The sequence below is a fragment of the Saccostrea cucullata genome, unplaced genomic scaffold, assembly GCF_032062105.1.
Source record: "Saccostrea cucullata isolate Sc308-1 unplaced genomic scaffold, CSIRO_AGI_Scuc_v1 ctg1500, whole genome shotgun sequence".
Lineage (NCBI taxonomy): Eukaryota > Metazoa > Mollusca > Bivalvia > Ostreida > Ostreidae > Saccostrea > Saccostrea cuccullata.
The window spans coordinates 111526-127338 of record NW_026941724.1 but is presented as its reverse complement, the minus strand read 5'-3'; the positions used below and the strand labels follow the sequence as shown (position 1 = coordinate 127338).

The following is a 15813-nucleotide window of genomic DNA, read 5'->3' as shown; positions in this document are numbered from 1 at the left end:
ATTTCGAATGAGTAATACAACGAAGATTGGCATCGTCCACGAACTTTTCGAACAACCCTCGTACATACTAGGTTTTTTTCCACTTATGAAAACAGTCATTGAGAGTGATCTTTTCCTTTTTATTCTTTTCTTGTTCGAGACAGCGTGGTCAAAATAAATTTTTTGATTGATTGATTGTTTAATGTACCATCCGAGAATTTCAAATAAAGACGTCAACTTATGTTGATTAAGACCTCAAATATAGACCCATGCTCGACACTCAGGGTCATTGAGCAATGAGGGTTCTTGATCGTACCATAACCCGGGAACTCAATGTTTAAGATCGCTCGTCAGGACTCTATTCACTAAGAAAATGAAATGTTTGGTATCTTCCCCAAAGATTTTATTGTAAATCTGACATTTACAGATAACTGGTCTCACATACAGAGTTTTTTAAAAGTATCTCTACAGATTTTGATCGTCCATTTCAACTGCAATGATGCAATACTCCTTTTCTTCTTTTTGTTAGTCCATCTGAAAACTGTCAAACGTGAAATGTTTAATGTTCGCACTTGAATTTTAAAACCACATATTTCAAATTGTTTCTTCACGTTTGGTCATGTTTGGTTATGAAGTGCAGATTCTTACAATATTTCCATCTTCTTTGCATGGACATACAGTTTTCAACATAATATAGTGACAATGCTTAATTTAAAGTAAATTTCTTTGCAAATACTTTAGTAAGAAAGTTTTATGAATGTGATTTCCACAATAGTTCTAGATTAAAAAAATAAAATAATGCAATTCTATGCATGTATGAAGATCATTAGCATGTATATTGACTTTTGTGAGAAGCACTAACTTTTACATTTGACAATGTACTTTGACCTTTTGAACTATCAAGTACGGAGGTACGAAAAACGAAAGTAGTTTGAGATAAATAAAAAAACATGTATAATTGTATGACTTCATATTGACTTTATCTAACTCGTTGAAACGGTGTATATTTACTCGATAAGCCTTGCGAATATATACATCATTTATAACTCGTTGGATAAAGCCAAAATCAAATTACAAAATATAGATATCCTCTGTATCTTTTGTATCAGCTTCTCCTTTATTTTGAAATGTCGTTCGTTACAATCTTCACAGGGTCAGTCATGTAGTTATACTCTTTATGAAATTAGAGCAGGAATTTTTTAAAAAACAAATTCACGGTAATAAATAAATTTCATAAAGCCCGAAAGAAAATAAAATTTCCGTATGCAAATAGTATACAGAAGGTAAAATGTCAAATACATCACTTAAGATGTTTTTAAGCGGACATGTTTCTAAGATGTTTGATTCTGATAGTCGGAATTCTTAAATGTTCAGCATATGGTATGTATGTTGAGTTCTCAAACATGTTACGTAGCCTTAAAAATCCAGAATTCTAGGACTATGCTGATTTTCATCGTATTGATAATAAAGGGTCTAAATGTTATGTATTCAAAATTGATTAAATCACTGATTACTTAGAGCTAGCTTTTAGTACAAATATGAAATCACTTTTTTAATGAAATTCAAAGATGAAAATTGAAAATAAAAAATGCATATGAAGAAAATCAGTGCCAATGTGTTTTTTTTTTTACAGAATCTTTATCGCAAGGAAAACCAACAAAGCAACACAAGACATGGACGTGTCCAAGCGTAGATATCTGTCGGCAGTGGGAATCACAAAATGTCGTTGATGGAAACACTGAGAGTTGCATGAGAACAAATACAATTAACGCAAATAGTTACAGATTGACGTGGTGGTATGTGGACCTTGGTGGAATAAAAAGCATATACAACATTAGAGTATTGTTTAAATCGTATAAAACAGATGGTAATACATTACATTATAAACTTTTGCTCACCTTCTCTGTTTGAATTAAACCGTCAACCATTGCTCTTCGTTATGGCTAAAATATGTCACATTAAGGTATTAAAAGAAGGATTGAATTGAATTTTTAAAAAAATTAAGAAGATAAATGAAATATATTGAGATGACAAACGGAATCCACGTTCAATAGTCCATTAAAAATACAAAATTTGAGCTGAGCACACAGTGAACGCTTAAAAGAGGTAGGACCATTTACCATTGAGGAGTTAGCTTCTGCCAACAAGTCACATCTGCCAGTTGCTCTTTGTCAAGATCGCAAATCAACAGAAAAATCCATCGGCAATTCGATGTGTATATATTGACCCAACAATAAGTATGAAAAATATCAGTCAGCATTTGACATAATAATAAATTGTATATGCTGACAAGGTCATTGTATCGACAATAGTACTGAATTACGAAATGATAACGAAATACGAAATGAAATAATCGAGATTGCTGATATTCTTGTTTCAGCATAAACGACACAATAAAAAATACATATAAAGAAAATTTTATTTAAAGAAAATTATTAACTAAAACATGCTTTTTTCCTTTCTAATAAAAATATTAATTGTTAAACGACCCACTCGAGAATTTTTCACTCAAATGGAGACGCCACCACTTGCCGATGGAAAGCTGCAAATTCTGTCCTACACTCGGCACTAAGGGCCATTGAGCAGGGAGCGTTGTTTTTGTGCCAGCACCTACTGTGTCAAGGGACCTTTGCTTTTACGTATGGATCAACTCCTTACTTCGCGAGTCTAGAGCAGACGCTCTAACCACTGTGCCACGCGGGCGATGGTGAGGATAAAGAAAAGGATATCCTAAATCCTACATTTAAAATATTTATTTAAATGATGTCTAAATGACTTTTGTAAATTGTCTGCTCATTTGTAAATTTAAAAAGATTTAATTACTAACACTCTAATTGATAGAATGTCAGTAATGCTCTCTATTTAAACTTAGTATTTTATTACTTCTAATTTTTTTCCTAAATATATATATATATATATATATATATATATATATATATATATATATATATATATATATATATATATATATATATATATATATATATATATATATATATATATATATATATATATATATATATATATATATATATATATATATATATATATATATATATATATATATATATATATATATATATATATATATATATATATATATATACTGAAAGGAAAAAGAAACGCAGGGTAAACTTTTGAGGTGAATTAAATTTGTTTTTCTTAAAATACTTTTTAGTTTTCCTATCTACCTTTTAAAATCATCTTTCAAAAAGATATAACCAAATTCTCATATGATTTTGTCTAATCATTCATAAGTTATTGAAGCTCAAATGACGATACCCCCCAAAAGTGAAAATCGAAAACTCTCATTATCTTCAATGTCTGTCTCATGCATTTGTCAGAGCGTTATTTCTCCTTTGCATGGAATTTCATCAGAGTGTTTATCTGTCAAATCCTGGCTATATTAAGCATGGGTAACCATGCAAAAAATTAAGTCAAACGGCGCGCGCATGCGCCAGTGAGAGGAATACAACCGTAAGTTGACTGGCACAAAAAACCAAATTGCAGAAATGTTTTCTTTCAAATTTCGTACGAATGTATTGATTATAATCATCTACTCTATAAATGGCTGTTTTTGTGGTAGTAAGGTGGCGATTTAAGAGACAGCAGGACGAATAACTCGCTCGTAACATGACTCTGTTTCGCGTTACCGTCATCGTCACGGTTGATTGAAAACCACTCCAGACCCTCTCTGACAACGGCTAAAACGTTTTATGGGGGAAAATTTACAAGAGACTGCTTAGTAAACCGTTGTTGCCTTTTTCATTAATTAGGCAATTCGAAAACAAGACCCCATTGAACTTCCGTAAACTGTGCCAAGATTGCAATAAATTCATAATGTCTCTTAATAATGAAAAACGATGTGCATACCTCATATGCATCAAATAATGCAACAAGATTTGTTTACAAACTCATCGTTATCAAATTGCACGTGTTTTGGGCTTTTTAGCGTTTTCCCTACGTGACGTCATAAATTTAATGGTTGAATAGTTCTGAATACTGATTTTAATGCACAGTAACTAAATTTCCCTTCCGACCAATTTTCGTAATTTTCGGTCATATGGTCAAATTTTTATCGAAATTTATGCTACCCTGCGTTTCTTTTTCCTTTCAGTATATATATATATATATATATATATATATATATATATATATATATATATATATATATATATAATGTATAATTTTTTAAAGATAGACGAAAAAATGGACGCTTTGCTGGATTTTCTCCTTATTTCTCAAACACCACAAATAAAGAGGAAGGTTTTCGTTGCTACATCAACGGCCCAGAGTTACCACCCCTGGACTTTAATACAACATTTATAGGTCATGCGCGGTACGTTATCTACTTTAACGAGAAACTTCCTGAAGGGCAATATCTAGAAGGATATCCAGATGGTTATCCTGAAGGTTTCCAACCATACTCTACTACAGAGTTATGTGAAATTGAAGTACAAGGTATACATAAACATTTTATAGTTTTTTTTTTATTTGATTCTTTGTTATTTATTTATTGAATAAAAGTGGTATTCTGTTGCAGCGTGAAAGTATATCAAATTGATTGTTTTTGGAGAATACTAAAAGTTTTGGAAATCTCCAGATTTTTTTTCTTAAAAAAGAGTGTTGTAAAAATACTCCCTGATGTGTTAGAAGATAAAAAAAGAGTAACAGAAACTAATACCGACAAAGTTTCTCCAGATAAGCTTTTGAAATCCATGTATACATGTACTAGGTTTCTCATCTCGCAATCTATTGTCTATTATTACCTCTTTATTGCTCAACTATAACGACAAGGTTTGTTACTAACAAAGTATTTCAAAAAGACAGAAGAAAAGGGAAAACAAAGAGAAATGCATAAAAGAGAAACTTCATTATTTTATACTCGAATAATTGTTTTCCAATCATGTGAAAGAATTTTTTTAACATTTTTTTTTGCTTCGCACGTTTGAAAATATCTAATAATCCTGTATCATTCGTGTCATATTTTCCACATGCAACCACAAGATATTGAAAATATTCTGATTACTTTTTTCTGTGAAACATGAATTATCTTACTTTCCCCCTTTTGATTCATAAGGCTGTACTGAAAGTGGAACATACGGTCCAAATTGCAATATTAAATGCCCAGAAAAATGTCAAGAACAAAGTTGCAATATTTTGGACGGAACTTGTGTTGGATGTAGGCCAGGATGGATTGGGGATCGATGTGATAATGGTATATATCAACAATTCTTAGTTTATTCCACGAAGTTGTCAAAGAAACTCATTTTTACTAATGATCCGATTTTTTTTTTTTTTTTTACAAATCATTTTATATTCATGATTAGTGTGTCCAGTCGGGGAGTATGGACTTGAATGTAGGCAGATTTGTGAGGGACATTGTGAAGGCAATACCCACTGTAATCATGTAACAGGTCAATGTGACGATGGTTGTGCCGCTGGTTGGAGAGGACCTCTCTGTGAAAAGAGTAAGATATAAATACGTGGAATCATAAAATATGGAACCGTTCAAATAATATTTTCACCATTTTAGAATTCTTAATTATTTTTTTTTCAAAAGGGAAATCAAATCTGTTTTCTACGGAAGGAAGGAAAGGAAGGAAAAGAAGGAAAAGATTAAAATCTTTGTGCAATTTGTTTTTAAATCCAGGGGTTATCTGAGCAGGATTAATTTTGACAGAGATTCTCAACAAAAACAGCACCTTAAACAAACTAATTACCTGTTTGCCGAAAAGTTATTTGAAAAAGCAAACAAATTCCCATTATCAAGAATACAAATAAGGAGGTCCATGGGCAATCTGCGGGGAAAAATAGTATAAATTGGGAATAAAATATAAACACATTTGAATAAATATAAAAGACTTCCATAAGAATAAATATTCTCTATTTTAGAGAAATTTTCTCGTAGTACATTACTTTTCAAATGTTAAAATGCTGGATTGACAATGTGTTAGTAAGTATACATTGTATTATTATCTCAGTTTAAAAGACTTTTCAGTTAAACAGTGTATGTTTAGTCTATACTTCACCTTTTCAAACTCTTTTTTTTTTCTAAAGATAAACAATTTCCTTACTTGAGTTTTTTATTTTTAGCCTTGAGTTGTATTCATATAAGTTTTTTTTTTCTTATAAAAGGGGTTACGTATACACGTCTAAAAATATTCTTGATAACCTTTGAAACATAATCGTAAAAAAATTTCAATTGACATTAAAAAAACAATATGTAATAGGATATAAAATTTTGAAAGGTTGCCTTAATGGGACATATGGTGACAATTGCATGTTTAACTGCAGTGGACACTGTCTACATGAAAAACCCTGCAATAAAATAACTGGGAAATGTGATGAAGGCTGCCAACTGGGATTCACCAATGACAAATGTGATCAAGGTACATGTAGGGCATTTATTAAACGGATATTACAAATTGCTTATTCTAATTAATATTATAAGCGTTTTCTAACTTATTAATAGTTTCTTTTACTGGTTCATTGTGATTCACATATAACATTTAAAAATAGATTTTCCGTAAATACTGCTAAAGTCTACGTAATTGTGATTCTTTAGAAGTATCTGATTTTGGTGATCTAGCTCATTTAAATATGCGTGTTGTAATTTTTTTCATTTAATATTAGATATCTTGATCTTCCTGCGTAGACAATTTATTGGTTGACATTCATTTAAATCAGATGTTATCATTTCAATCAATTTCAAGTCACAATATAAAGGGGTCTGAACACCGTAGTTAGAACACTGGGTTTAACGTATAATACAATTGGATCATTTTCTTGTATAAGCAACTTGTTAATATCTCTTTCCAGCATTATCACATTTTGTAAGTTTTCAATGAAACAAAATAGATAGTAATATTTAAATCAAAATATGTAATAAAGAGCTTGATTTACTTTATGCATAAAACAGCCATGTAGATTTACCAGTTTATTGACTAACACTTTATGTTCCATTTTAAACATCAGAATAAAGTAGAGACCTAGTACTTTCATTTCCTATTAAAATTTATTCCCCTTAAACTCCAGGTCTTAGAACACAGGTTTTATTTGCAATGTTCTTGAATTTTAATGTAAACAGGCATATTTGAGTACTTTCAGAGAAGAAATATAATATGAGCGCACCCTCTGATCTAAAAAGTATCAATCATGTCTTGTGCTGCTCAGAAAAAGTTCTATCATTGACTGGTTGCATATTTTAGATCAGAGGTTGCGCTCTTTGAATATTTGGAAAAATCTTAAAAACTGGCTGTTTTGTAAACTTTTTTCAGAATATGAGGAAATTGACGCATTTCGTGACGTCATAATGCATTGACTAGCCAGAAAATTACGTCATTTTTTGGTAGACATGCAATCACCAACGGTCTAAATGATAATTGATGCATTGTTCACTGAAATTGAACAGTTCCAGTTTTTCAGAAATTCACAGGTGCAAAAAAGCCAGAAGTGAACCTTGTTCTTCTACGTTTACAATCTTGACAATTTTAAGACAGCAAACACACGTCCTGGGTGTATTGTATAAGCAACATACATCAACCATATACATGTAAAATGGTATTTATCAGAGAATGTACTTCCTCCCCAATCTTCAGACTAATGACTGTAGAATCAAGGGCTACTCCCTGGAACATTTGCTTCTTAATATATTCAAAATATTTTAGAACAATCGAAAGTTCAGACAGCAGAGCTTTAAGAAATCTAGAGTCTATGACGTCAAATCATTCCGACATGCGATGTCAAACACCATGCTGGAAGTAAATCAGTCTGAAAAGCACGATAATTGTGAAATCTGAGATTATTTTACTTTTTATATATGTAACTGTTTTCCTAAATATTAATGAATTAAGAATAAAATATGTTTAATTGGATGAATTTGCATTTACTCGAATGGCCCTATATAATGAATTATTTAAAACGTTCTTAAGTAAATCTGGTTTTATAAATCTCCTTAAAATGGTTCTGTTTACAAACTGTATAATAAAACGTTCGGGATATAGCAAATATATGTTTCCCCTCGACAGGAAACAATTTTCTTAACTGATTCTCCGCCTCGAGAAATAGTTTCCTCTCTCGAGAATCATAAATTTCCAATTTTCCTCATACATATGTCTTAACTATTGTATATATTAGAACAATTTGTCAAGATACAGTTTTTTTTTTCAACATTAACAATACTCTTAATCAAACTTGTTCATATTGTCAATTTACAGTTTGTGCGTCAGGATATTTTGGGAACGAATGCGCAGAAAAGTGTAGTCAATATTGCCATAATGAGAACGAGTGCAATCATATTAGTGGAATATGTTATTCAGGATGCAAAGATGGATATGTCGGCGGAAAATGTCAAAAGGGTAAAACTAACAGAAAATGCCATTGATATCAAAAGTAATTTGAATTCCTGCTATTAATCCATTCAATTAACCTATTGAAAAAAAAGTTTGGATTTTACTTATCGTTATTAAATTAACTTTTTATTTTCTTTATAAAAAAGTATGCGATAAAGGGCACTATGGACCAAATTGCTCGAAGCAATGCAGTAGCACATGTTCCAACATTTCCGTTGCATTTTTGGGTGCGAACCAGGTTTCCTGGGCTTAAACTGTTCAAAAAGTAATGCCTAAAGATTATGAATTCCTCTTACTTTGGAATAGAGTGAAACCTCTGATAAAAAATCAGACTTTAAAAACCAGTGCATGATATGTTATTTTATCTGCAGAGTGTACAGCATTAACATTTGGAAAAGACTGTGCAAGGCAATGTAGTAGACATTGTATCAATAACGAGACTTGTCATCACATCACTGGGATTTGTGCTAATGGCTGCTCAGATGGATTCACAGGACCATTGTGTGACTTAGGTTCTTTTTCAATATACATAAAAAACAATTGTGATACTTTTTAATGTCATTTTTCAGCCGAGTATTCCAATGTTTTATACTTATTAAACTCTGTCAAAGATATATTCATTTAACAATTCTCGTTATAAATTAAGTCATGTCAAACATTCGATCATTATTTTTCCTCTTTAATAATAGCATGTCCGTCTGGTCATTTTGGTAAAAATTGTTCCGGGATATGTTCACAAAAGTGTATCAACCCTTGTGATCATGTTGATGGATTCTGTGAATGTACACCAGGATGGAAAGGGACTCCAAACTGTGATAAAGGTAAATGTTTAATCTTTAATTAAAAGAGAAATAAAAGGTAAAAGTGTCAAATATAATTTTTATAAATCTTTTGATTTTAGTTTTGGAATTATATGGTGTTGTTCGAAAATGATATTATTTTGAAATGTACAGAATGTCTGTCAGGATATTTTGGAGTGAATTGCGATCACCAATGCAGTAGACATTGTGCTTATAATGAAACATGTAACAAAGTCAATGGAAAATGTCCACGTGGATGTCAGAAAAACTATATGGGAGACAGATGTCAGAGTAATGCTTTAGAATGTGAGTTTGTGTAATATTGTTAGGAAGTTGCATAAAGATGTAGAGGTGCTATTGTAAACACATTGTCCATCTTACTGCCTTCCTTTTACATGTACTTAAATTCGTCTTTAATTTTTGCGTCATCAAAATCAAAGTTTTCGTTTTATTTGGTCATTATCAAAGGTATAAGTTTTTATCATTCATTTAATGACCACAATATAATATGAGTTACATACTGTGATATGCAGTGTATCACAGATTTTTGTGGGGGGTAAATTTTCGTGTTTTGAGACATATGAAGAGACCTTCGATTTTACGTATACCATAGAATGTAATTTTTAATAAATATTACTATATACGAGGGTCATTTCGTAGACTTTTGTCCTAACTTTTTTATTTAACGTCATATTATATCAAAATGTGATACAAATATTTTAACAACAGATTCAAATAATTTGAGTAAAAAAATTGGAATGTATCTTCATATTTATTAAAATTACCAAGGATTTAAAACAGCAAAAATGGGGTCAAGGAGCACAGTCAAAATTGAGTATTTTTCTAATTTTCACTTTATAGTATTTACAGCTATACCTCTAATAAATGGAGCTGAAACGAAATAAAATTTACATGTTTAAATAAAGTATTGTTGTATTAATTAAAATGAAATCAGGTTATGTAATACCTCGCTCCATTTAAAAGATATCAGCTTCTAAATACATAAGGACTTGATTGAAAAAGGCAAAAAACCATGACGTTGGAGGACGTCACGGAGCAGCAAGTAGCAATAAAATTAGACTTTATAATCGGGAAACTTTTTCTACAAGCTTAAAAAATCCTTTTAAACCAGGATCTGTATGAAAAATAATCTGTGTATTTGTATAAAATTAAAAATACAATTTTGAGTGGTAGCGAGTTTGAATCGGACGATGGATTGTCTGCAAAGAAACAGGTTAAAGATAAAAATATTGTCAAAAGAGTTAGGAATGTCATTGAACGTAATGTGCGCTTCAATGTTGCAGAAATAATAGAGTTGCATAGTAATTTAAAGAATTTGAAAACAATAACATTCTGATTCAAGCTATATTTACAATTGTTAGCAAACTAGGTGTTAAGTGTTGTGGATATGTGTTTTGAATGGAGAAGACACTACAAACCGTGTTTGAAATTAAAAAAAATGAGTATACTTTTGACAAACTTTCTCAGCGTTGATGTTGACGTTACAATATAAGATAACCGTGCTCCATGGTAACAAAACATGTTGCTTTAAAATATGGCTAACATGAGTTCTATTTAATCAAATGGAATGAAACTTCACACTTCGCCAAATAAATGTTTCATTTATCTTTCAGAAATTGTCTATGCATTAAAATGTATCTATTTTTTATTCAGAACACTTCTCATCAAGAGAAAATTCCACAAAGGCACAAAAGCAATCCTTGACACAGAAATCTATCAGACTGTTAAAGATGTCGATCAACAATACCAAGATCTTGAAACAACAAATCAAACTTCCAGTTACCAGGAACTGCGTGCCACGGATAATGAATTTGTTTATCAGAACTTATCGATTAAATAGACTGTGTAAGGATTAATTAAGTCTCTGATTTTATACTTTGAAAGATTAGATTCATAGATAATGTCAATTTTATTGAATATTCCTGTTTGAAAAAATATCTTCCTCTACAATACAACAAATATTAAGTATTTAAACAAGAGGCCCCTGGGCCTTATAGGTCACCTGAGCATTATTCAACAACTTCCCAGTGACTGAATTTGATCCATTTTTTAAGCCAGATGCAAGAGCATTTACAATCTGGTCATCATAACTATACACTTAGCAGTTCCTTAGTTTGGTTACTTTATACCCATAGGCAGGGTAGGGGAACAAAAAATGCATTTCAACTAATCAGTAATATTCAGCAATAATCAGTAATGCCGCTACCACACATGAACCCTTGACTCTTAGGCCTAGATCCACACATTGCACTATTTTTGGAAAGGCATACTTGCTTTTCAAAAATATTTGATTAATACCAAGGAGCACATTTCAAACAATTCATTCATTTTCAGTACATAAGTACAGCCTCCCCCCCCCCCCCACTATGATACAACTGACCCTGGGGCCTTGAATTTTACAATTCTTGAAGATTAGGGATTGCTCATAACTATATGGGTAAATCATCTGCTTAAAACCTAGGAGCAAAGAAGAAAATATTCAAAGATTTAATGTTTTTTCACTATACATGTATACCGGTAATCAATACAGCCCCGCCCTAACACCAGAATCCCTGAATCTGGGGCCATAAAATTCACAATCTTGGCAGAGGCACTCTTGTTCATCATAACTTTGTACTTAGTTAGTTTATTTAATACCCAGGAGTAAAGAAGAAGATTTTCAAAGAATTCATGTATTTCCTCTATATAATCAATAGAGCCCTACCCTGACACCAGAACCCCTGACCCTGGGGCCATAAAATTCACAATTTTGGTAGTGGCACTCTTGCTCATCATAACTATGTACTTAGTTAGTTTATATAAAACCTAGGAGCAGAGAAGAAGATTTTCAAAGAATTCATGTATTTTCACTATATAATCAATAGAGCCCCGTCCTAAAACCAGAACCCCTGATCCTGGGGCCATAAAATTCACAATGTTGGTAGAGGCACTCTTGCTCATCATAACTATATACTTAGTGAAATTATATAAAATCTAGGAGCAGAGAAGAAGATTTTCAAAGAATTCATGTATTTTCACTACATAATCAATAGAGCCCCACCCTAACACCAGAACCCCTGACCCTGGGGCCATAAAATTCACAATTTTGGCAGAGGCACTCTTGCTCATCATAACTATGTACTTAGTTAGTTTATTTAATACCCAGGAGCAGAGAAGAAGATTTTCAAAGAAATAATGCATTTTCACTATATACTTATTTAGCCCCGCCCTAGTACAAGAACCCCTGACCCCAGGGCCATGAATTTCACAATTTTGGTAAAGGACTCAACGCTCATTACAATCATGCAAACAGTTTGACTGCTTGATGTCCAGGAGTAAAGAAGAAGATTTTTGAAGATTGCATTAATTTTAGTGGTTTTGGCCCCACCCCCCAGGCCCCAGGGGGGCAGGGATCATGAAATTCACAATTTTTGTTCCCCTTCACCCATAGATGCTTTGTGCCAAATTTGGTTGAAATTGGTTCAGTGATTGCAGAGAAGAAGCTGAAAATGTTCAAAAGTTTACGACCGATTGACGACGAACGACGTACGACGTACGACGAACGACGGACGACGACGGACAAAAACAGATAGCAATAGGTCACCTGAGTGACTCAGGTGACCTAAAAATATATTATTTTTACATTGTCTTAACCAATGTTATTTTTTAACAGAGTGGAAAAAATGCAAGCTTAGTCGTAAGATTTTGTTGTAAAAAGGGCCACAACTTAAGTATTTTTAATTAAATGAGTACTCACCTATGTATAACTGCATTGGAACTGCTTTGCAATAAAAACAGTTATTTTCTTTAAAACATCCTGCAAACGATTGGGTTACAGTTCTAAGGATTTACTGCATGGTGATCGTTGAATAGTGGGGTATCGAAAACAAGTTTCAAAAATGTGGTTCAGTTTTAAATTTGTGCATTTTGTTTTTATTAAGGACAGAAGCAGAGCAAGGTAAATTCCTTTTTATATCTATATTAGCGGTAACAATAATTCAATTTCCCGCATATGCGAGAGATTTCATCTACACCTGTAGTATTGTTTTTATATACACAGCATAAAACACCACAATTTTAACTTATTTGCGGAATGCCTTTCTTCCTTTGTTTAAAACTTTGTCCAATGTTGTTGTCCAATGGTCCAATCCAGAGTAAATAAATTTTGAAAATATATTTCAAGCTATGAAATTTAACTTTATCATGGTCACTTGTCAGTGTATATTTGAAAAGAAAATATCCTTCCTTATTCATAATGAGCATTCCTACCATGCAGTGTGTTTTCTTTCTTTACGCTTTAAACACAGACGTGTTGTCGTCCAAAGATCTAACCCAAAGAAGGTCATTTTTGTAATTGTAAATTCAGTTATTCCATTTTCAGTCGTCAGTAAATATTGAAGAAAATACCCGTCCTTATCCAGCATGCGGACAGTGTACGTGGTCGTATTACAAATAAGGATATGTAAAAGAGAGTCTGTGCAAATACCTCAAGGAGAAAGCTCTTCATGTCGATTATCTGGGTAGCAGAAGCGAATCTCTCTCTCCCGATCCGTCACTACCTTACGGTTCCAATCCGACTCTATGACATATCCATTAAGATTCTCTGCTATATACACAGGATATGTGGAGAGTTTCTTATGTACCTTGTGTACTGGAAACTTTGGGTTTCCTGACCCTCAACGCTGAAATTATAATGAACCACCACTGCACCTTTTTCTTCTACAGACCAGGACAATTTTCAAACATTCTAGGGATGTCAAGGAGAGGGTGTACATAGGTCTTGCCTGTTGCCAAATCCTCATTGTATTATTCAATAAAATATGTTAAAAGTAAACTTACAGTCTAACCAGCACTTATCTGGCAGAGTGGGATACACAAATACACCGAGCGGTCCATGGCTCTGATGCTAATGTGAATTGAATTTTTGTTTTATTGTGAAGCAGAAAGTTTGTTGATGTTACAGTCCTCCTCAATATAAATTAAATCACCCACCCGGGTAACTGCATGTACATGTATACCTCTATTGCTATTTACATCTGTAAGACAATCTAACTTTTCTCCTGATTCGTCTGTTAGTATAAGATTTCTAGATGATCCTGTTACCCAATAGCAAGCACTTTCTGCATCCACATGAAATGTGAAATCCTTTTAAATTTCTTTTACTTTGAAAGATTTCTGTAAGTCCTCTTTACATGACATCTCAAGATCTGTATAAATTTGTTTTAGTTTGAAGGTCATTTACGAAATGCAGACTTTAACCCCCTTCCCCATTTAAGGCATATACCATTTCTTATTTCTAATGCAAAATCACGCATATACTATTTCCCCGCAATCACGCATTTTCACGCTCTTTAAAAGGTCAGTTTAATCTGCAATTTAATGCCAATTTCTCTTTTCTATGTTTGCTAAAATCTCATTAAATAAAGAAGAGTTATTTTTTTTATTTACGCCACTAAACTTTAGAGAAATTTGTACCACGCTATAAAGTGCTTGCGGGGAAATGGTAACATCGTTTCTTTTATGACAGGAACGTTAATTGTATGTTGCATAACAGTTTAGTAAGTTGTAAAGAGTTAAAAGCCAACTACCTTTATTTCGTTTACAATTAATTTAACACCTTAACTCTCGTTTTTGGTCCATTAAAAGTATTATATTTGTCTTCACCATATAATCAAAAATAAAATAGCTATTAAAATATTACAGTGAAACCTGTCAAATCCGAAATGCACTGAGAGACAAATTTCTTTGTCGGAAAAGACAGGGAGTCGGATTGAACAATGTTAAAAAGATGGAAAATAGTAAAATGGGAAAGAAATTCAGTGTCCGAATTCACAGTGTGTAGGATTATTCAGGTTTTGGATCAGATAGTTTTCACTGAATCAACTGCATTTTTATTTGTGAGGAATTTTATTTTTACATAGGTTCTGTATTTGACCTACTAGCAAGGATTACATTGAAAAGTCAACGATGGAAAAACAAATTATTGCAAAGTTCACCTATAACTTATTCATTTTTACTGAAGAATTTTTCTTTTCCTGGTCCATTCTAACAATGCAGGTAACAATATTGTCTTTGTTTGAAAGGATCTTTATTTCTGTATAGTAGCGGGTAGTTTGCTCTAAGAGTCGGAAGTAAGGAGAAATACAACCTGGGTCATATTTGGATATTTTACTAGAAAAAGTCGGTAATGGTTATCAGGAATCTACGCTTTATTATAAACGTGATGGCTTTAACTTTTCAAACGCCAACTTCCCTTACGTATGGAACAATAAACATGTACCATTGACACCTGCATATAGAGTTTGTATCTCTCAGTTGATTCGATACCAAAGAGCATGTTCTCTGCATGACCAATTTCGAAAACAAGAAAAGTTGATGAACCAAAAATATAAACTGTCCCTTTTAAAGTCATCATTTCGTATGATCTCTGGCTGATATAATGACATTGTTGTCAGCAAATATAATGAATCATTAAGACAAGTACTGACGAACTTTTTTTTCATTCTGATTGCAAAGGTTTTTTACACACAGAGTTGTCAACAGATTTTTCCGTTTCCCCCCTGAACATGATAAGATACACACGACAGGTGTGACCGCTAGACTAAAGATGCTCACTACTGTATAGCGTCTGATTGCACCTCCAAGTTTTCGGATGTACGTGTTTGCTCCGATCCTATTTT

At 32.4% G+C, this 15813-nt stretch overlaps 1 protein-coding gene across 3 annotated transcripts in view; it reads left to right on the top strand.

The window, feature by feature from the left end:
* Nucleotides 1-1498: 1498 nt before the first annotated feature.
* Nucleotides 1499-15813, top strand: part of LOC134258298 (multiple epidermal growth factor-like domains protein 10) — an 89343-nt gene continuing 75028 nt past the window's right edge. Inside the window, exons 1-10 of one of the 3 annotated variants that reach the window (XR_009990137.1) lie at nucleotides 1499-1846; nucleotides 4177-4440; nucleotides 5060-5197; nucleotides 5310-5450; nucleotides 6231-6371; nucleotides 8211-8339; nucleotides 8480-8598; nucleotides 8705-8845; nucleotides 9023-9154; nucleotides 9287-9437. Coding sequence is in view for 1 of the 3 variants with exons in the window: in XM_062740827.1 (XP_062596811.1) it covers nucleotides 1729-1846; nucleotides 4177-4440 (382 nt within the window). In the remaining 2 variants the exon portion in view is untranslated. Of the gene's footprint in view, nucleotides 1847-4176; nucleotides 4441-5059; nucleotides 5198-5309; nucleotides 5451-6230; nucleotides 6372-8198; nucleotides 8340-8479; nucleotides 8599-8704; nucleotides 8846-9022; nucleotides 9155-9286; nucleotides 9438-15813 lie in introns of those variants that run through there. The other 2 variants (XR_009990136.1, XM_062740827.1) reach the window with 2 other exon arrangements.